The following is a 22,702-nucleotide window of genomic DNA, read 5'->3' on the forward strand; positions in this document are numbered from 1 at the left end:
CGTTGCTTCGTCTAAGCTGTAAGGGATATTGTTAGTTCATGAATACATTATATGGCGTATCAAAGGTTAAAATTAGAGAACATTTGAGAGAGAGAGAGAGAGGAAGATGAGAGAGACGAGAAGAGAAGGGAGAGGAGGAGAGAGAGGAGAGAGGCGAGTATGTTTGGATTGAGATGTATACAATATGATATAAAAAAAAATACAGGTAGATATGGGAGAGCCAACAGCTCAAGTGTTATATATCAGATGTAGCTTCTTAAAAGTTACGTATTTCATATAACCAATACGATGAGATATGTGAGTTGTAATAGCTCAAGTGTTATACTGTATCAGCTGTAGATTCTTATAAAGTGCTTACATAACCAATACAATTAGAAATTTCAGCTCAAGTGTTATTTGTCAGATGTAAATTTGTGAATAGTACATATTTCATATAACTAATACCCTTCCATTGAGGAGCAGAAACAGCACACATCAGACGTAGATTCTTGATCAAATTGTAGAAAAAAAAATCTTGCTTTACCAAATTCCTTTCGGGGCCCCAAAAAATTTTTTGTTTGCGGCGACCGTTCATCCATTGCCAAGAAACATTCCGAGTTCCTGGTTCGTAGGAAGGAATTTGGAAAAATAAGTATATTTTCTAGACGAACGGACCCAGATAAGCTAACCATAACCAAATAAAAAAATTATTCAGTTTCTGAAGATAATAATTTTCCATAACGACTTTGGTTATTTCGTGTTGGACAACCGAGTTATAAGACAAGTCTCTCTTTACAGAGGAGAGAGATGAGGAGAGAGAGAGGAAGAAGGAGAAGAGGATAGAGAGAGAGAGAAGCAAAATGATGAGGCGAGGAGAGAGAGAGAGATGGCCTTTTCATTCTGAAGGAAGCGTCCTCCTTGTTTGTAATACTTGTTTGTGTTAGCACGAACTTATAAGTTATCAAATTAACTGTACGTTAGTTCTTTAATTGTAACTTTAGTAACAGTACTTGCAGACAATAGATAAGTATATTTGTTACCTGTTTATATGAAAAAAATAAAAAAAATAACTTATCCTTTCTTATATGTTTCGCCTTCCGGTTGTTTAAACGCTATAACAAAAACTAACCACTTATATAAATACACACACACACATGATAACCATGCGAGCGAGCACATATATAATTCATTTTTATAATATACTACGTCACTATACGTGAGTGGCTATAATATATAATATTATTATATGATTAATATATATGATAATATAATATAATATTATTAAAGATAAAAGAATATACGATAAAATGGAAAGGAGCTTTTAGCAAGCAAAACTCTACGGTCATTCTTTATCATTTTTTCATTTGCCATTTATTACTATATATTTCGAGGTAATACACTTCCACGTATTCATGATATATATATATATATATATTTATAATTATATATTATAATATATATATCGATATTATAATATATATATTATTATAATATAATATCTTATATATATATAAATTCCATTGATTTCAAAAGGTTAATATTCATGTCTCTCATTCCAAGATGTTAAATTTTACAAGATTTTTTGGAGGAAATTATTTTTTTTTGTAATGAAAACAGTACGATTTAGCTCACCAGTAGTTACCCAAACTACATAAAGCCTCCATTTTGAGATTAATGTTGGGGCAGCGTAAATGGATTTAAAAACCATTTGCCCGATGCAAAATAGTTCACATCTTCATACCGCCAAAGTGAAATTTCCGGTTAACTGGGCCCACAAACAGGAGTGATTTAGAAGATTGTTTTCACGTATATTATAATATAAATACATTTTTAAAATACATATATATATAACATATATAATACTATTATATAAATTACATAATAGATATTGCATTTACACATATTATATCATTGGATATATATAGATACATAGGGAATTGTGTGTGTGTGCTGGTGGAGATCGCGTCTGGTGTGTCTGTATGTGTGTGTGTGTTTTGTGGTATAAGCCCATATTTACATTATAGTTTTTAAGAAATCTATTGCAACCTTGCCCTTCAATATTCATTTGGTTTCTCTCATTCGTCCCCTGGTGGGTTATTGAAATGACAATGAGATCATTTCGTCTTGGGAAAGGGAAAGAAATAGAAATAGTGGAATCTTTTCCAGCGTATTAAAGCATAAACAAGCAAGACGCGGAAGGAAGGGAAATCTCTTTACACCTGACACCTAGGCTGAGACTTATTTTATTTTCAGTATCCAGATTTCGCCAGAATAACCAATAAACGAATTTCTTCGAGAATTACGAATTGGTGGCCGCTATTTCGACGAAGGACACTTTCGACAATGCACGAATAATTCTGGAATGTTGTTAAGATGGGATTTATAAATTGTTGTCATGTATTGTATCCTAAAGGCGCCATATTCCAACGACAATAATATTAATGGACGACGTTTTGATTTACAGATGAGGAATCATTTGTCTAATACACTTAAAGAACTTCTCCTGGGATTTGTTATACCACAATTAGATCAATTTCGCTATACATTGCAATGTACTTACGATGTAGTCATGGATTACACTCTTGGTATTTAAGAATAATTATATTGCTAATTCTGTGCTTTCTCGTAGAATTCATTTAACTGTTTTCTCATTCACAGAAGCCTGTTGCTTGATTTTTTATTTTTATTTTAATAGAGATTTTAGTTTATATAACAAAGTCGGGTTCGTTTACACGAAAAAAACAAGACGATAGACGAAAAATATCTTGTTTCCCAGAATGTTCTTTTGCTTAAGTAGATTAATTAAAGATTAAAATTAAATGAATAAATAACCATATATACATATCATATAAATATAATAGATTATATAATATATTATATATATATATATATAGATATTATATTAGATATTAAGAATATTAATTATAAATAAATATAATATATACGTATATGTATTATTATACGTATATGTAGAAATTAATATTAGTCTACTGAAGGCAACATTAACAACCAAAAAAAGAAAAAAATGTTTGGTTCTTATCGCCTTATTTGCCAAATAAACATCCTGTGTGATTCAAATAACCCTCGTGAAATACAAAGATATGAATAAGTAAGCAGCAAAATCAATTCCGAGAGGAAGCAGAGGATGATCAAATATAATGATCTCTTGAATACTTGGAATTTAATTAATATTGAGTGTGTCGCCACCGCATTGGAACGAACAGAAATTATTCATTGTGTATAACTAATCCCAATAGAATCTTCTTTGATTTAAGCGTATGTTGGCAAATGATTTCGCATCCGCAGTCGTGTATCAATATTATTATTATTATTGTAGGAATATGACGGCCGCGTTTATGATATAATACATATGACGGTAAGTTATAAATCGCTTCTTATCAATACTCCAGAATTATTCGTGCATTACTGATCGCATTATTCACAGAAATAGCGACCGACAATTCGTAATTTTCGACGAAATTCGTCATCGAGATGAAACGTTAAACTTTATCGCTTATTCTGGCGATCTGGACGCTGGAAATGACAGAAATCTCAGCTTTCGATGTCAGGTGTAAATGAGGCTTCTATCCGCGTATGTGTTTATGTGTTCTATATCGAAACTTATTATTTGATTGCGTAAAATGCGCGTCTCATCTCCGTTCATAATTTGTGTTTTCTATTTATTTATTTATGTTATTTTTATCTATTTATATATTTTTATTTATTTATTTATTTCTATTTTATTTATTTGTTTATTTATTTAGTTATTTATTTATTTTTATATGCAGTTGCATGAAGAGGCTGTTAGCCAGAAATTCTAAACTTTTGAAAACTGGCGTTCATATCCCGCAGAGTTTTCAATTTACGGTAAGCATCTCCATCTATACAACTGAGTGCATAACGTGAATTAAAGGCGTACAGAATAACAATGGGGCATTTATACAAGCATGAGAAGGGAATACCACTGGTTTGTGCCTGTTCTAACGCCAATCAACCTTTACGTTGAGGGAAAACAGTTAAAATATGATCCCGTTTTGGATTTTGGGTTTTGTTTTTATTGCGGTTTCATTTCTATTATATGCGGAACTTTCTGTTAAAAGAAGAAAACATTTGAGTTATAATTAAATATATAATATTATACATATTATATATAGTATATATATATATACTATATAGATATATATATATATATATATTGTGTGTGTGTGTAGTGTGTGTTGTGTGTGTGTGTGTGTGTGTGTCTGTTCAAAGCATTCACTAACTAAAAAATATTTTTTTTAAAAGCATCAAAAAGAATTAGTAGATGGCGTCTCGTGAAATTAAGTAACAAGAAAATAAACAGAAAATCAGAGAGAGAGAGAGGAGAGAAGAGAGACACGGAGAGAAGAGGAATGAGAAGAGAGAGGATATGGGGGAACTCTTCGACCTTCAATTGGAGTGCAGAATATACTACCCATGCGCCCACGTACCGTTTCCGTATGGAAATGCGTCTTTATTCGTTTAACCAAAGGACACCGAGACGTGTTTATCAGCGGAGGCACCCTTCTAGAGGGACTAGGAATGGACTGAACGTAAACGTATAAGGAAAATAGGAGAAGGAACCTTTCCCTCTCCCGTCAACTCTTTACAGATGCATGATTCAACTCGCTCACACAACCACGCCTCCGACAAATAAAAACTTCCCTTCTGATATGGTACGGAAATGGAATTTCGTTAGGGAATATTCCTTGGCTTGCTCCTGGTCTGTTTTTTTTTTTTTTTTTTTTTTTTTTTTTTTTTGGGGGGGGACGGCCTGGGGGGGGGTTACGGTCCTCGAGGAAGGGGACACTTTCATAGCATCTCGCATACGCAAATATCATTTAATATGGAACCTGAAATTGCGGAGCGGCGTTCTACATTAGCGAACCGTTGAAATAAATGTAATACACTCAAAATAAAATGCCGCGTTCATTAATATGAACCACAAATTTATTTTCGTGTCTAGAAATATTGGTAGTGAAATGGTATGGCGAAAAGCTTAATTTCTTATTATTTTTTCGAGTGTCGTGGTCTATCGTACGTTAGTTTTTATATACTGCTTCCCGTCTGTGGTTACTAATTTAACATATACCATGCCGTTGGGGAAACTCAGATTGCGATATATTCGGCAGGTGCAATAAACAAATCTCTTAATTAAAAATTAAAAAAATGATAGCCATTTTTGTTTTTGGGAAAGGAAACCATACAGTGTTTAGTTCTTGATGATATTCTTAGTTTTTTGGACAGGAAATTATCAATTTTGCCAAACTCACATTATCTCATAGTTTTTGCACTATTTCTTTAAATTAAATACCTTTATATAATAAGAATAGATATTATATTATATAATTTTTTATAATATAATAGATAATATATGTGTGTGTGGTGTAGTGTGTTGTGTGATAGTGGGTGAGGAGATGATGCTCATGTATGATCTCATGTATAGTATATATATATATATAATATAATACATATAATAATATAATTATTAATATAAAATAATTATTATAAAAGATAATATATTATTATTAGGAAAAGGTCTTCATTAATTTAGATGTCACCAAGTGAGTTTTGGATGTAGATTTGATAGTCAGTTGTAGTAATTAAGAGTTTACATAATTATATATAAATATGAATATATAGAACTAAAAAAATATTATATATATATAGTATTTATAAAATATATTTATATATATATATATATAACGCAAATATACATAATATAAATACACACACAACACACACATAATTACATTATATATAATAATATATATACCATATATATTATTATATATCTCAAAAAACTCACCATCAACGTGGACTGGAATATCTTGAAAGTAATAATAGGTCCACACTTCACTTTTTGTAAAAATTAAAAAGTGTTATTAAAAATTACATGAAAGACGGGGGGAGCTTTTCGATCTAACTTGAGCCAGTAGACCTCATCAGCCGTACTGATTTTTTCTTTTTCAAAACAAAAATAATATACAAAAAAAGTTTACGAAAGACAGGCAGGACTCTGGAAACCGTTTCCCCAACGGGAGATAACAACCAACCAAAACAAACTATTATCCATCACGTTTATTCCCTCGTTCAAAATGTCTGGCCAAAAAGACCAAAAGACCGAGTCCGATTACGTCGGTTGGTTTGAACTAACCTCCCTCTGTTGTGTCTTCGGCTGTGATTCCCTCAGTCCAAATCTTTCTGCATACGGCACCTGCCAATGGCGGGGAGTTCTTTCCTTCCTCGCCAATGCAAAAGCCTCGACGGGCACACAAAGAAAGGAAAAGAGACAACCTGAGGGCAGTAGGAGTGGTTAGACAAAACCAAACATCTGCTTACTAAATATTTCACAAGTTTTTTAAGAACCAAATAATTTAAAAAATGCATCCTCTTGGCGGTAAATGATTTGTTTAAGGTCAAAACCACGTTTAAAACATTAATAAGAGCCACCCTTCAACTTACTCTGGCGTTTCTACTTACATTCCATTATCTTTGTTTTAAATTACTCTCGCTTCCTTCCCAGTCAATTACAGTGCCCTAACGTGCAACGATGTGCGAAAACGAATGGTGTTCTTGGCAACTGAACTTATATTTTCGATTGTTTTTTTTTTTTATTGTTTTTTTTCCCATTTTCCCCTACATTGATCGCTTATGGCTCCTCTAGAATCCTTATAACTTAATCCCCATGCCTGATTCCCATAATAACACTTATTGCAATCTTTACACAAGGTTTACCCACCGTAAACCCCAAACGTCATTCTTTCCTTTCTGTTTTTTCATGATTCCTAATCCAACTGTTTGATTTTAACGAAAGTGGCGGATATTATACCTAAAAGGCCTATATTCCAACCTATTTTCCCTTATTTTCTGTTTTAATAAATGCTTGGCACCCCTTTCCAAACTATTGATGATAAGAAGGAAGCGGAATACCTAAATAATCACTCTTCACTTTTGAATTATAATTTACATTATTTGCCCCGTACAGGGAAGTGGTGGAGCTTATAAAAGTTTTTCTCTTAGCCTTGCGGTAAACAAAACGCGCTTGTTGGTCTAAAATTAATATTATTTTGGGTAAAACCCCAGTACTCGTTTTAAAAAAACCCCTTCTTATATGTTTCCATTTCCTTGTCCAAATGTGCTTCGTGGATCACCAAATTCCGAAGCCCTCTCGTTACCATGTTTGACGATTACATTTGGAGATTTTAACGTTTGGCTATTTGGATATGAATAAAAAATGAGAATGCCTAACATCTCTGCGTTTGGTGTCCTTTTCTATATAACACTCAAATTGTAAACGTATTAAAAGTAACTAGGGATCATGGTGAACCCAGAGAACGTTCCAGGAAAAGAAAAGGTAAGAAATTATTGTTACGACCTCAAATTCAACTCAGAAAAAGTTTAATAGGATGGCATTCAAATTTAAAGTTAACATAAAGTCTAAAATAAAAAAACGGCTTTTAAACTGAACAATAATTCACCTACCTTTATAAATTCAAAAAGCCTACATATACATCAACTTAAAGATAATACAGATGACCCAAACAGCGAAAAGGCTTAATGTGCCATCAAGCGGAAATCGGCTCACATAAAGGCCCAAAATTCGAGCCTTCAAATAACTTCCGAGTGGCTCATAAATTAGCCGAACAACAGTGGAGGACACAAAGGGTGGGGACCCACCCATAGGTATTCCGAAGCTTTTTGTCGGGCAGTTATCTCACCCTGCCCTCTCACAAACTCAGAAAGTGAGCGCGACGCTTACGGCAGCTAACGCAATAAAGACACCATATATTAAAATCATAATCAATAATTAAAAATTGTCAACAGGGAATTTGTGGATTTTAAAGGTAACCCTTAACCCTTTCCTTTTTTTCCTTGAATTTTGTTTAAACGAAATCTCTAGAAATTCGTGCGAACGTAATAGGAACATTGGTAAATAATGCGCTCCTGGATTAACCGTCTAACCAAAAAACTAATTCAATGCTTCTCACTTTACCCTCTTGCTCTTTTACGGGACCTAATCTCAGAAGCGAATGGAAATTCGCCGCGGCCATATATTACCGTGCTCTATTCTCTCCAATAAAAGTCTGGAATGTAATGACCGATAAATGGAAAGAAGGGGAGAATTTATCCATGACAAACATCACTTCAGACAATCGTCTGCTAAACCATTTTAATGCCATAACTTTGACTGCAAGGAGCAAACCACACGCTCTTGGACCACCTATGCGGGTTCTCAATGTCAAGCGGGCCGAGCCCGGCGCGCTAGTTTTCTGTTGAGCTTTAAGGGCATATACCATAAAAATACGAGCAGGAGGAAACGGAATTCTTCATTAATCAGAAGTCATTCTTCAAGTAAAATTAGTCACGACAAATCTCTATCCATGACCCGGCCCAGGCTAACTGAATAGCCTTAAGCTGCCCCATGATTCATTGTATTTTTACTTTACACAATTTTTACAATATTATCATATATTTTTTATCCTAATTATATATCATCTATATTTCTATATATATATAAAGATATATATATATATAATATATATAATATATAATATATAATATATATATATATATATATATAGGAAAGTCTTCATTAAATTAGATGTCCAAGTGAGTTTGATGTAGATTGATGTCAGTTGTAGTAATTAAGAGTTTACATAATTATATATATTATATATATACGCATATCATATATAAATACACACACACACACACATATATATATATATATATATTATAGATATATATATATATATATATATATATATATAATATGTGTGGAACCTGTAACTGGCAATTAAATGGGATCCGAATACTTTATGGAGTTCAAGTGACCTCGACCCCAAAGCTGCCAAAAGAGCCCTCAAAGTTAGCAGTGACCTCTTGACCACCCAAATTTTATTTTATTCCTGTAACTAAAGCTTTTGCCGCAAACATGGCGGTTAAATGTACTTGTTTTGCATAAATGCGGTACGGGACGACTATGTAAATTAATTATTACTTTTATTTAGACTATATTTGATGGGAGTATGAAGGGAAATAAAAATGGAATGTCTACCAATGAAGCCAGATTGGCAGTGAAAGAAAATCAATTTTACTACGTCTCTGTTGGTTGGCGTCCAAAGGTCCATACCTGGCTTTCACTAGCTTCCACGCCTTCCAACGCTTTGGGGAAGGGTCCAATGCAGGCTTCAAGACCGGCTTGATATAAACCGACCACCACCAAATTGTTTTCCTTTTGATCTTTTTCTATTTAAACTTTTGGACAAGTGTACAATAATAGCAGATGTTAATCTGGAAATATTGGCATTATTATTATCCTAAAGTCAGGATGTTTTAAAGTCTGACTCAGTGTAATTTAGCCTACTCTGGTTCTTAATTTTTAATTGGATCCTCGGAATAATTAGATTGATCAATAATGAGTGTGATCCAGATTTTGTCTATATTTCACCCAGGATTAATAGTCTATTAACCCTGATTTCACCCCGGCTGACAGTGTCCATATTTCGCCTTGGGTGACATTGTGCACATTTCAAATTGTCTAACATTGTCGATATTCAACTTATCTGTCATTGTTCATATTTCGCCTTGGCTGACATTGTCTATGTTCCACCCCACTGATATTGTCCATATTTCACCATGGCTGACATTGTCCATATTTCGCCTTGACTGACATTATCTATGTTTCACCCTGCTGACATTATACAAATTTCACCCTGGCTGACATTGAACATATTTCACCATGGCTGACATTGTCTATGCTTCGCCATGGCTGACACGTCTATATTTCGCATTGGCTGGCATTGTTTATGTTTCACCCTTGTCTAACACCTCTATATTTCGCCTTAGCTGACATTTTCTACGCTTCACCATTGCTGACATTCTCCATATTTCACCCTGGCTGACATTGTCCATATTTCTCCTTGACTGACATTGTGTATGTTTCGCCCCGCTGACATTGTACACATTTCACCCTTGCTGACATTGTCCATATTTCTCCTTGGCTGACAACTCTATATTTCGCCTTGGCTGACATTGTCCATGTCTCACCCCGCTGACATTGTGCATATTTCACCATGGCTGACATTGTCAATATTTCACCATGGCTGACTTTGTCCATATTTCACCCTGGCTGATACCTCTATATATCGCATTAGCTGACATTGTGTATGTTTCACCCCACTGACAGTGTCCATATATCACCCTGGCTGACATTGCCCATATTTCTCCTTGGCTGACATGTCTATTTTTCGCATTGACTGACAGTGTCTATGTTTCACCCCGCTGATATTGCCCATATTTCACCATGGCTGACTTTGTCCATATTTCACCTTGGCTGACGTTGTCCATCTTTCACCTTGGCTTACATTGTCCTATTGCCGTAAAAATATTTAGACAGGAGCATGACACTGTAACTTCTTTCACTATGCAAAATATTCATTAATGAAGATCACAGGACAAGCGTGTATGTATATTATAAAATTGAGATTTTTTATATGCTTAAGATAATGGTTTATATTTACTGGATAAGTTGCGTCCAAATTTTATAACGTGTTAAATATTCTTTTCCAGACAGTGTAGTGGAGAGAGAGAGAGAGAGAGAGAGAGAGAGAGAGAGAGAGAGAGAGAAGATCACGCGTGACTTGGCGTGGATGAGATGATGATGATAAGGGTCACGTGTTAGTGACGTCATGACAAGAAGCGAAAACGCGGGTTTCATTTCGAAAGCTGCAATCGAGATGTTGCTATGTTTTAACTAAAATTACTTTTTTATTCATTCATTTATTTATTCATTTACTTGTTTTTTTTATTTTCCTTTAAAACGTCTTTTTTTCCAGCCCGCTCTTTAAAATGTTAAATAGCTCGTGACATCTTGGAAGCCCGAGTTTAAAGATACTTCCCTTTTTCAAAATGCCATACAGAAATGTGACCACCTGTATATAATTGAATATCCTTCAGTATTTTAATTTTTTTTTAAATGTTACAATTGTCATGTATCATTAATTGTTCTTTGTAACTTCTTGAATACATATCCTAGTACAGTATACAAATATCATCTTTATTTACTATTATTTAAAAAAATATAATTAAAAAATTACAAATTGTCGTAGATCTGCATCGCTTCAGGAACTTGAATCGAAATACTATTACCGTACAGCAATAATTTCATCACAAGAAAAACCAACTGGTAAATTATATTCTTTGGACCTATTTAAATACCTTTCCTAGTACTGTATTCTGAGACGATCTTTATTCACGTTACTTTTCATTCATGTTCAGTAAAAAAAGATAAATAATACATTTAAAGAAAAGAACAAAATCGCACGAATCTGCAACACTTCAACTTCAAAAACTGTGACCGAGGGTTATGCTGTGAGTCAAATGTATCGGCGAGTCTCAAATTTAAAAAGGGACATAGCTTTCTCTTCATCGGAGACGCCAGGGAGATAAGGTCGAGAGTCACCGGACGTGGGAGACTTTCTCCGTGACGAAAGCAACGTGAGAGAAAGTTTCTCCTTGGGCGGAGGAGGTTTCTTGAATGCATTTTCGAATTGGAAGATTTGCTCTCTCTCTCTCTCTCTCTCTCTCTCTCTCTCTCTCTATCTTCTCTTATCTTCTCTCTCTCTCTCTCCTCTCTCTCTCTCGGGAGGTGTCAAAAATATACTATGTATAAATTCATAACTCTTAGAAGCTTTGGCGAGGTTTTACGTCATAATTTCCTTGTATTTTTTTAGATAATCGAATATAAGTTGATTAATTAGGCCGCCATTGAATAAATTAGTTAGAGGATTTCTTTGTGATTAATTTTGCATTAATACTTATGGCCTGTAAAAAAATACTTTACCAAGAAGGTATTATTGTTATTATTGGAGGCGTATTTTTCATAGAATCTTATTCTTCTTTATACTCCCATAATCAGATTTGGAATGTTGACCTTTACACGAATTCACTTAATTTGCATGAACTGTGAGGGCACTTCATAATACTTATTCATCATGAGTGACTCGTTTCCACTTAATTATGTTCGTACAGGTGTCTAGGGCAGGTATTTTTATATTGTTGAACAATATTGGACGATTTATTGAATTAGTTTTGCATAATACCTTTTATTACTGTCATACAGAAATGAATCCTGTTCGTAATAGGAAATACATAGAGAAGAGATCAGCAGTTATTAGGGAAGAAGAAATAAATGAATAAAATCATAAGTAAATAAATGAAAAAAATGAATTGTTAAAGTACAAGGAGAATTGCTTGAGGATATTAATGTATTGCATCTTCCCTCAGAAGTTCCAGTTGGTCGATGGCAAAGCATATTTACTGCATATGGCATCAAAAATGTCTGTTTCTCGTTGACCTTAAACTAGCAAGAATGATATAAAGGTTTCTCAATGGTCGTGTATTCTGTACGTTGAAACATTGTGACAATTTGTTATTATTCCAATGCAACACACCTTAAAATCAGAGCCATGTTGCACGAGTGGCACAGTTTTATTCAAATTTAAGGGCAGTGAGAGATCATTTAGAATGCAAGAACTTTTGTTAATTATATTGGTTAAAGTCGGATTAATATAAGAAACAACACTTATCATTGGCGTTTCTGCACAGAAAGCCTCTCTCTCTCTCTCTCTCTCTCTCTCTCTCTCTCTTCTCTCTCTCTCTCTCTCCTACCGATGTAGGAAGTAGGAAGAGGCCTCTGCGTCCAAGGGCCCTTCAGACATGGTCTTCGATAGCTGTGGCCTTTTGTTTCAGTGGCTTCTCCCCATGGCCACCGAGTGCGGTACAGGCCATGTTGCCTCTCTCTCTCTCTCTCTCTCTCTCTCTCTCTCTCTCTCTCTCTCTCTCTCACTGGAATTAACAAGATACAGCCTCTTCGTTTTTATCTCTCTTTTTTGCATTCAGTCATGGAAATGCACCTTCTTTAGAGAGAGAGAGAGAGAGAGAGAGAGAGAGAGAGAGCTAACATATTTCCCTCTCGTACATGCTATTTTTCTCGAGTTTTATCTGTTCTCCATCGCTAGACTCCCACGTGACCAGATTGAGTCTTAAAACCGTTTGTTCAAAAAAAAAAAAAAAAAAAAAAAAAAAAAATTTTAAATTCCTGATATTGCATGGTACGGTTACCTGTCTCCTCACCCCCCTCCTCCCCACCCCGCCTCTCTCTCTCTCTCTCTCTCTCTCTCTCTCTCTCTCTCTCTCTCTCTCTCTCAAAGAAAGGTTTCCTCCCATTTTTCTCTCCTTTCGTAGGGGGGCTCTCTCTGTTGTATAGAATCTTACAGCCACAGAGGAGAGAAGTTGACATCTTTACCGGAGGAACAAAGGGCTGCTTGTTGTTGTATTCTTTGAGGAAATACCTTAAATATTCTGGGAATGTTTTACAGTAGGGACGGAAGTGTCCTTTGTGTCATTGCCCTCTTTTATGAAAGGGTGGTCGCTTTTTAAAGGAAGTTTTCACTCGTAAGACCTAAGTGAAGATTTAAACTGTTGTATATGGTGGCCTGAATCCGGCTTATAATGTTTGGTAAATGTTTGCTCAATTAAACCTTTTGATAACATTATCTATAACTGCCGTTTTTATCTCTCATAAAATAAGTCTTTCCTCCTGATTTTGAATGAATGTGAGACATTCTAACAAACTAAATACTCCAGCATTTTGGATAAACTCAAAAACATTTATGTGTTGAGGTGGAAAACTCCAGATTCATCTCATACACCTGTGAGCTCTGGAAATCCCTGTCACACTCTGTGTTTTGGGGACTATTTAAGTTTTAAGTTATCTGTATGGATTTTTATTTGATCAAGCCTCATTTTATGTTTATCATTTGTCTGTAAAGTAATATTTTTTTTACTCAGATTCAGTTGACAACGTGAATAATTTTACTGTTATTTCTAAATCCTTTGAAACTATAACCAATATTTTAAGTGTGTATTGCATGATTTTATTTCAGCAGACTTTTAGACTTTTATTTGTAAAAAAAACTCTCTCTCTCTCTCTCTCTCTCTCTCTCTCTCTCTCTCTCTCTCTCTCTCTCTCTCCAGCCAGCTCATCACATTGATACTGAAAAGTAAGGGAACATTTAAAAATAAGCAATGTTCACTGTATGTTCTTGTGTAGAAATGGACGTTTTTCGACCATTTATGCCGTAATGGATGATAATAGTTAAGCGGCCTCACAACCACATTTTATATTTGCACAAAATCCGCCTCAGTTTAAAATGAAGTTGATATTTAACATATGAAAGTCAGATGAGTAATGCCAGTACTCTGACACTAGAAGGAATCTCGAGGTCATTTTAACCAAATTCTACTCTCTTCATTCCAGGCTCTTTCACTCTCCTCTTTATTCCCACTCTCATTCTATTTCTTTATTCCAGTGTTTTTCATACTTCCCTCCATTCCAGGGCCGTTCATTCTTCACTTCATTCCAGGCCCTTTCATTCTTCACTTCATTCCAGGGCCGTTCATTCTTCACTTCATTCCAGGCCCTTTCATTCGGCCCTCATTCAGGGCGTTCATCTTCTTCATTCCAGGGCCCTTTCCATTCATCTTCTTCTTCCAGGACCTTTCTTTCTTCGCTTCATTCCAGACCCTTTTCATTTGGCTTAACTTCTTCCACCCCTTTCATTCCTCTCTTCTTTCCAGGCCCTTTCATTCTTCACTTCATTCCAGGCCCTTTCATTTCTCTCTTCTTTCCAGGCACTTTCAATCTCCTCTTTATTGGGGTGCTTTTCATACTTCTATTCATTCCAGGCCCTTTCATTCTTCACTTCATTCCAGCCCCTTTTATTCTTCACTTCATTCCAACCCCTTCCATTCTTCACTTCATTCCAGTCCCTTTCATTCTCCTCTTTATTCCAGTGCTTTTCATACTTCCCTCCATTCCAGGCCTTTCATTCTCCTCTTTATTCCAGCGTTTTTCATATTTCCATCCATTCCAGTCCCTTTCATCTCCTCTTTATTCCAGTGCTTTTCATACTTCCATCCATTCCAGTCCCTTTCATTCTACTCTTTATTCCAGTGCTTTTCATACTTCCCTCCATTCCAGGGCCGTTCATTCTTCACTTCATTCCAGCCCCTTTCATTCCTCTCTTCTTTCCAGGCACTTTCATTCTCCTCTTTATTCGGGTGCTTTTCATACTTCCCTCCATTCCAGGGCCGTTCATTCTTCACTTCATTCCAGGCCCTTTCATTCCTCTCTTTTTTCCAGGCCTTTTCATTCCTCCTTTGGGCCATTCATTCCACCATATATCACTCCTTCACGAGGCAAGTCAACCCCATTTAGCGTCCATGGATATCACTCGGGTCATCAATCAATTCATGCATCCCAGTCTTTGACCTCCCTTGACATTTCATCATTGCCACGGCTAGGCTAGGTATTCATTCTTTCTGTACATTTATTTATTCATTCATTTATTTGCAGCCTGCTGTTACTTTCCTCTTTCATTTCTACCATAACATGTCATGTATTAATAAGAATATATACGCTACTCATTTCGCCAATCGTGGTAATATTAGTATCACAATTATTATAGCTTTAATGTAATCATTATCCTCTGGCTGATTTTTTGTCTTGCTATCTTGTTCACCTTTCTGTTTATGTATGTATATATCATGTACGTATGTATACGTCTGTGCAATGAGCGTTCACAAGCCAAAACAGTGAGTATAGATACATGCCATTAATCCAGTTGGCACTGGACAACTACGGCATTAAATATGATTTATCATGAACACACTGGTAGAGTGAATTTTAAATGCTCGTCGCTGTATAATATTGAGAATGGATGTTGGCAGTGTACATTGTTTAGAGGAAGGGAGGGTTTTTAGTTTGAATGTACTGTATGATAATATTAATGCTTCATTAAGTTTGACATCTGTTGATTTCCACTGGGAAAATTGTAAAAGATAAATATGGCAGTCAGCTGGTTACGGCCAATAGGCTAGCATTGTTTTCGTTGTACGGGCAATGTATGGTGATGGAATTCTGCTACTCTCTCTCTCTCTCTCTCTCTCTCTCTCTCTCTCTCTCTCTCTCTCTCTCTCTCTCTCTCTCTCTCTTATGGTGATTGACACGTACCAAGTACCTCGGAAAGATTGAATTCAGTTTAAAGATTGACTTAACCTTATCGATCTTCAATAAAGATATATTGTTTTCAATAAAGCGTAAAGTTATTTTCAGTAACGAATAATTATTTTCAATATGGCATAGATTGTTTTCAGTGAAGCAAAAATTGCTTTCAATAAAGCACAAAATGTTTTCCATTAGAGTATGAATTACTTTTAAAAAAGCACAGGGTTGTTTTCAATAAGGCATAATTTGTTTTCCTTAACTAAAGCATAAATTGTTTTTAATAAAGCATAAATTGTTTTTAATAAAGCATAGATTGTTTTCAATAAAGCATAAATTGTTTTCAATAAAGTATAAATTGTTTTCATTGAAGCATAAATTGTTTTTGAATAAAGCATACATTGTTTTCAATAAAGCCTAAGTTGTTTTCAGTAAAACATAAATAGTTTTCAGTAAAGCCTAAATTATTTTCATTAAAGCATAAATTGTTGAAAAAAAATCATATGCAACCCTGGCATTATAAAAATGTCAGAATTGCTCATGAGACTTTCTGGACTTCATACACAGCAACAACAAGCTGGTCCATCGGATTAAGATTGATCACTGATCACTCGATGACGTCTAGATTGGCTAATCCATCATTGCCTGGAATATTTCTTCCAGCTTATTAAATGTTCACGGTTGATCTCAGAATCTGTTTCCATTGCTTTTTTTTTCTAAAATCCATTTGTTCATTAACCCTTCTCAGTGCGTTTATTTCCCTGGAGAACAAATTACCCTCTCTCTCTCTCTCTCTCTCTCTCTCTCTCTCTCTCTCTCTCTCTCTCTCGATACAGTAAAGATATAGTACATATCTATATTGTGAGTCAGAAATTTATTATATAATATATGTGTACATGTGTGTGTATATACACACAGTATAAATGTATGTATATATACACATATATATACATTGAGTATTGGTTTGTATCGATTTTGGGAATACAGCATAACCTTCCGAAGCTTTTGTTCCTTTAGAAATAATTTGTGGTTGTGAAAATTCTGAGTATTCTTATGTATGCATATCGACGTGTCTATGCACCCTGCGTATGTATATGCATACATTTTTCTTCGTGTATACTCAACTGTTAAGTGCATTACATCCAAGAACAGAAATTTCTGATATTTTCTTTCCTCTTTTATTTTTAGCCTCTGTCATTTCGGCTTCAAAGTTTTGCGGTCGACGAGACACAAATAATCATCTCTCTTGATGGACAGTTCACAAAAGGGTTTTCTTTGTAGTTTTTCTGTGTCCTTCTTCTTCTTCTTCTTCTTCTTCTTCTTCTTCTCACAGCTACCTGGACCTCGAAAATATCCTTGCCTAGAAAAACCTTTGGGGAAACGTGGGAAACGTTTTAACGTTTTGTGTACCTTGAAAAGACATGTTCGTTCTGCTCAGAACAGATACTATATGCTGTATAGAACGAAAGACCTACGAAAACTAATGAAAAAATATGATTCATAATTAAAATCTTCGTGAAGCAATTACCTTTCTGATATTACTAATAATTAAGAACCATCCTGTTACGTAAACATCCTCATTGAAAATCGAGTCTTTGAAATACGTACTACTTCGAATTCATCTAGATATACAAACATCTCCCAGCCTCATGGAAAGGTTCCATCGATAATCAATACGATTTGAGGAACACTTCAGTACCTGGTAACGTCAATACCTCTCTAATTACAGATCCTGTCCCCAAACACATCCGTAAATAATTTCTTTAAGACAAATATACATCACGAACTTCCTGTGTATAAAGGGAATCCATTAAAATGTGTGAAACACTCAGTAATTGGGAGTACAGAAGGTTTGAAAGGTTTAAGATGGAAGAAAGGGTAAATGAATAAGATAAAATAAAAGGAATTAATAGGGCCCAGGATAGGGGCCGAAAGGACTTTTAAGTAATGCCTACAGTGAGCAGCGTGAGGTGCACTGATGGTACTACCCCTCTACGGGCGTGGTTCCTAGGGGGCGCGTCTTTGTGGAAGATTTGTCGAAGTACGTAGTATTATTATTGAGCAATTCAAATGAGGTCATTGTAAATTGACCCCATAACGTATCGGTGAATAGTGACCCAAGTGCATATGTGCATGTATATATGTGTGTGTATGTGAGTTTAGTGTGCGTGTTTATCTCGACCATGAATTCTAGGTCAAACAAGTCAAATATACGACGGCAAGATAACGCTAAACACACTCCTCTGATTAATTGATAATCGTGCAAAAATACTATAAATTGCCATTATCATAATGACAGTTTATCCCTTTAATCAGGTTCACTAATATCCCCAACTTTCCATTTCTTTTTACGCAAATCCTCTTCATTATACGATCGTAAATCTGGAAGAACACACGCAGTCTGCCTTTGTAATTGTGGATTTTTTTGTTACAATCGGCGGATTTCGTCCGCAGGAGGTAATCACCTGGATTTATGATAGACTGATTTTATCTTTATTTTTTTCTTAAGTTAATCCTCCTCGAATTAGCTAGAACGAGTTATTGTATTTCTTTTAATTTTAAATGCGGTATATTCTTTCATTTTCCTACTCTCTCCTCTCTCTCTCTCTCTCTCTCTCTCTCTCTCTCTCTCTCTCTCTTTAAAAAAACACGCCCGCACAGTTTCATTCCGCAAATGGTCCCTTTTTTTTATTTTGGAATTTTTACAAAGTTTTCTTCCTCCGTCACTCCATTCTCCATAATTCTTTTCTCAAGTCTTTTGCTTCTTCCTTTTTTATTCCCGAGACGGCAATTCTCGTCACGCAATGACCTTGACCTCATCTGAACAGAAAACCTTGAGTCGGGTCAGTCAGTCATGGCCGTCTTGCAAATAATTATTTCAGCTGATTTTGCGCTAATGTGGATCTTTTCACGCATAAGTTACTGCGAAGTATAGCTATTGTTTTGACATCATTTTTATGACTGAATTCATTGACAAGACCACTATCACGATATAATGGTCAGGTCTAGTATTCTTGCATTTAGATTTAAGGCTTTGCAGTGACAAGCGTATCAGAAAAAAATTCTTGTAAGAATTCGAGAAGTTAAGAAGGCATTATGGCTATTACAGTTACATTCGTATCTGGTAAAAAGTGGGCACTAGAATCTATATAAATAATTGAGCAATATCTAAAAATACCGTTAAACCATTATGAAATCCTAGATGCCTTTCTCCGTGAGCAAAACTAGGAAAAATTAGCTTCATTCAAAACCGCCTCACGTAAGCAATTTACGAACTCCTCGGTGTGAGTGAGTTCCACAAACGAAGAATAGTTATCTCTCTCTCTCTCTCTCTCTCTCTCTCTCTCTCTCTCTCTCTCTCTCTCTCGCTCTCTCTCTCTCTCTCTCTTAAAATTCATCATCAGTGGGTGGATGAATATTGCCATCTTGTCTATTCTTTCCGTTCTTATTAAATTAAAAGTAAAGTAAATAAGACAATTTTTTAAGATTATTAATAACCTATATCGATAAATATATAATATATATATATATTATATAATATATCGCATGTGTGTGTGTGTTTATTTTAACTTTTTCACAACACAGCGAAGTCAATCAACGTTAGGTCTGGTCAATACTTGCGTGGGTGACCATACCCCGTCAGTATACCTCTACCTCACAATATCTGTGTAGAATGGGTGTAGGGCTAGCAACCTCACCCTTATCAATTCGCGTATTTCTTTTAAATCAGATTTTCGCAACATACCGACGAAAAGGAAATGAATTAGATGTAGGAGGATGTGAAATTGTTATAAATGAGAGTATTATTACTTTTCAAGAAAGTCTGCTTTAACTCAAATCAGTCAATTATCGATGATGTGGGAAGCCGAGTTAAATGGACGTATATTGATAAGTCTCTTGTTTCCATTAAGGGATATTAAGGTTTCTTCCAGGAATGGCAGAGTAATTCCTCTCTCCCCCCCCCCCACCCTAACCCAACCTTTTATATTGTTTGCCTCTTGTATTGTGACGTATGAAAAAAAGTCATTAAAGAAATGGAATGACGCGTAATAGGAAAAAGATAAGAGGTTGGGTATTTAAGTATATAATACATATATCTGTGTGTGTGTGTATATACAATCTATATATATATGTGTGTGTGTATGTGTGTGTGTACATCTCTGTTGTGTACTAAACCAGCAGCAGGAACACTGCGCCTCCATATTTATCTTTAGCATCTATCCCCTTTAGAGGCTAAGTTTATCCAGTGGTGTTAGAATATTATATAGTATTCTTCCAGCACGGTAAATATCATCGATCAGGGTAGCTCGATCAGTTCCCTGAGAGAGAGAGAGAGAGAGAGATTGACGAGATGAGAGAGGGAGAAGACAGAGAGAGAGAAGGAGGAGAGAGAGAGAGAGAGAGAGAGAGAGAGAGAGAGAGAGGGTAAATAATCAGTATAATTTCAATTTATTTTTCCTTTTAATAATTAGTCTCTTCTTTCTGTATTTCCTAGTATATATTAATATATATAATATATATATATATATATTAGTATATATAATATATATATATATATATAATATATATATATATATATATAAGTATATTATATATAGTATGTATATAGATCCTGTACTGATTTTTATATTTTTGTATTATAGCCCTGCCTACATGAAAGTAAATGGATAGCTTAGTATTATGGTAGTTCAAATTGTCCAGCCTTGTTATTTCTGCTTTTCTTTTGTGTGTATTTATTTCCAAAATCTTCCTCATCTCTTGTTTTTCAGTTTTTTGTGCATTATATATCAGATGTCTTTTTATAATGACATTATAACTACGCTCCTTTTCGAATGTTCACGTGACAGTTATTATATTTGATACTTAGATAGTTAGATCGATAAAAGGTTTACTTGATTTAAAGCGAGTAGTTATGGTTGTTGTCACTTTTATTTTCCTCAATTATATATCATATTCATTCATACATACATAATTGAACGCTCGACCATTTGGATAACTGTATAATCTATAAGGAAATACTTGAAAGTACTTTTTACGACACTGAAACCATTTCCTTTCCTTTACTTTCTGTAACAAAGATATTATTATTATTATTATATTGTTATCTCTCAAATAAAAATACTGTAATTCGAGACAAAATTCATTAAATATAACAGTTTTAATTTGTTTTTATCTACACTTCTAGTTATTATAAAATCCGAAGGTCTCTTCCAGTAATTAAAGAATGACCTGCCATCCCCCGTGCAGAGACTTGTCTTTCACTTCAGTGTATGAAACTGAAAGTCTGATGGTGATGCAATTAAGGAATTCTCTGTCTTCCCACGTGTTCCCATGGATACACGAACGTACCCGTTTATGAGGCGACAGGGCTACACTGAGACTTCTCTTTCATTGCAGTGTTTTATTAGAAGAAAGATAATTCATTGATTTCAGTTTCTGTGAAGTAAGTGATTGTCTTATATGGCGTGGCTGGAAAAATGTGTAATCATTATATTAGCTTTCTTATTTGCTTTCTCTCTCTTTTTCTCCACAGGTTTTGGTCACAAAGACTGCGACGAGAATGGTATGTGGTTCACTCACCCCACCACGAACCAAACGTGGTCCAATTACACCACCTGCATCGACTTCCCAAATTTACAGGTGAGTGAGCAATTTTGCCAGGAGACCCACCCCGTGAGACAATATATATATATATATATATATATATATATAATATATATATAGATATATATATACTCTCTCTCTCTCTCTCTCTTCTCTCTCTCTCTCTCTCTCTCATGCTATGTGAAACAACAATTTGATTGAAAAAGCCAGTGGAGACTTTGAAAAAAAAACGTATCACTTAAATAAAGTGTCAGTATTGGGGTTTGCGCAACAGGAAACCTCTCAATCATGCTTATGAATAATTATGAATATCTAGATCTCATTTAAACTTGCCTTTATCTCGGTAACTCATAAGACATTTTATAATTATCTGCAGTAAAAAGAAATCAAATTATTTTGAATTCAAACGACGTTGATCAGTACACCGTTCAGGTGTTCGAAAGTCTTCGCTTTTATCTTTTCGAAATAATACGATTTATTTATATAATAGTGGAATTTTTTTTTTATTACACAACAGATATTATTATAATTTTGCGGTTTCCCTGTTATTTCATGTTGTCTGTCAAGTAAATTAGTGAATTCGATTCAAAGTTCAGTTAGTGTACTACCTTCAAGTGACTAATCTCGGATTAATTCCAATAACTCTAGATCACTTCTCTGTCATGTCTTTGGAACAAAACTATTTCCTGGCCGCTGACAATCGCATATCAGGGCTTATCCGCAAACGACTCACTTGAAGCCCAGCGGGAATCCGTCGAATCCGGAATATGTCTCTCGCTTGTCACTTTTCACAAGTTGGTTTTTAACAGAGATTTATCACATTCACAGTTGATCCCTGATCCCATTTACGTGCCGAGAGTAAACTGGATTCGCTGAACAGCCGTAGCAATGTGCAATAAACGTTCCTCGCTGTCGAACTTCACAGTTCCAGAGGTCCTTATGCTTCACACTGTTGGATCTGAAGCAGGCTCCCTGTTCCCTACTGAGGATGTCGTGTTATTGGAACTTCACAAGTTCAAACGAAGATAA

The 22,702-nt window shown here is 35.0% G+C and overlaps 1 protein-coding gene across 3 annotated transcripts in view; it reads left to right on the forward strand.

Annotated features, from left to right (window-relative positions):
- The window catches only part of LOC135220016 (calcitonin receptor-like), a gene marked incomplete at its 3' end in the record, with an annotated part of 456,589 nt that overhangs the window by 398,089 nt on the left and 35,798 nt on the right, over window positions 1-22,702 (forward strand). For all 3 annotated transcript variants that reach the window (XM_064257312.1, XM_064257311.1, XM_064257314.1), the window contains 1 exon segment: window positions 21,603-21,709. In XM_064257312.1, the coding sequence (XP_064113382.1) occupies window positions 21,603-21,709 (107 nt within the window).

Source organism: Macrobrachium nipponense, chromosome 1 (assembly GCF_015104395.2).
Source record: "Macrobrachium nipponense isolate FS-2020 chromosome 1, ASM1510439v2, whole genome shotgun sequence".
Lineage (NCBI taxonomy): Eukaryota > Metazoa > Arthropoda > Malacostraca > Decapoda > Palaemonidae > Macrobrachium > Macrobrachium nipponense.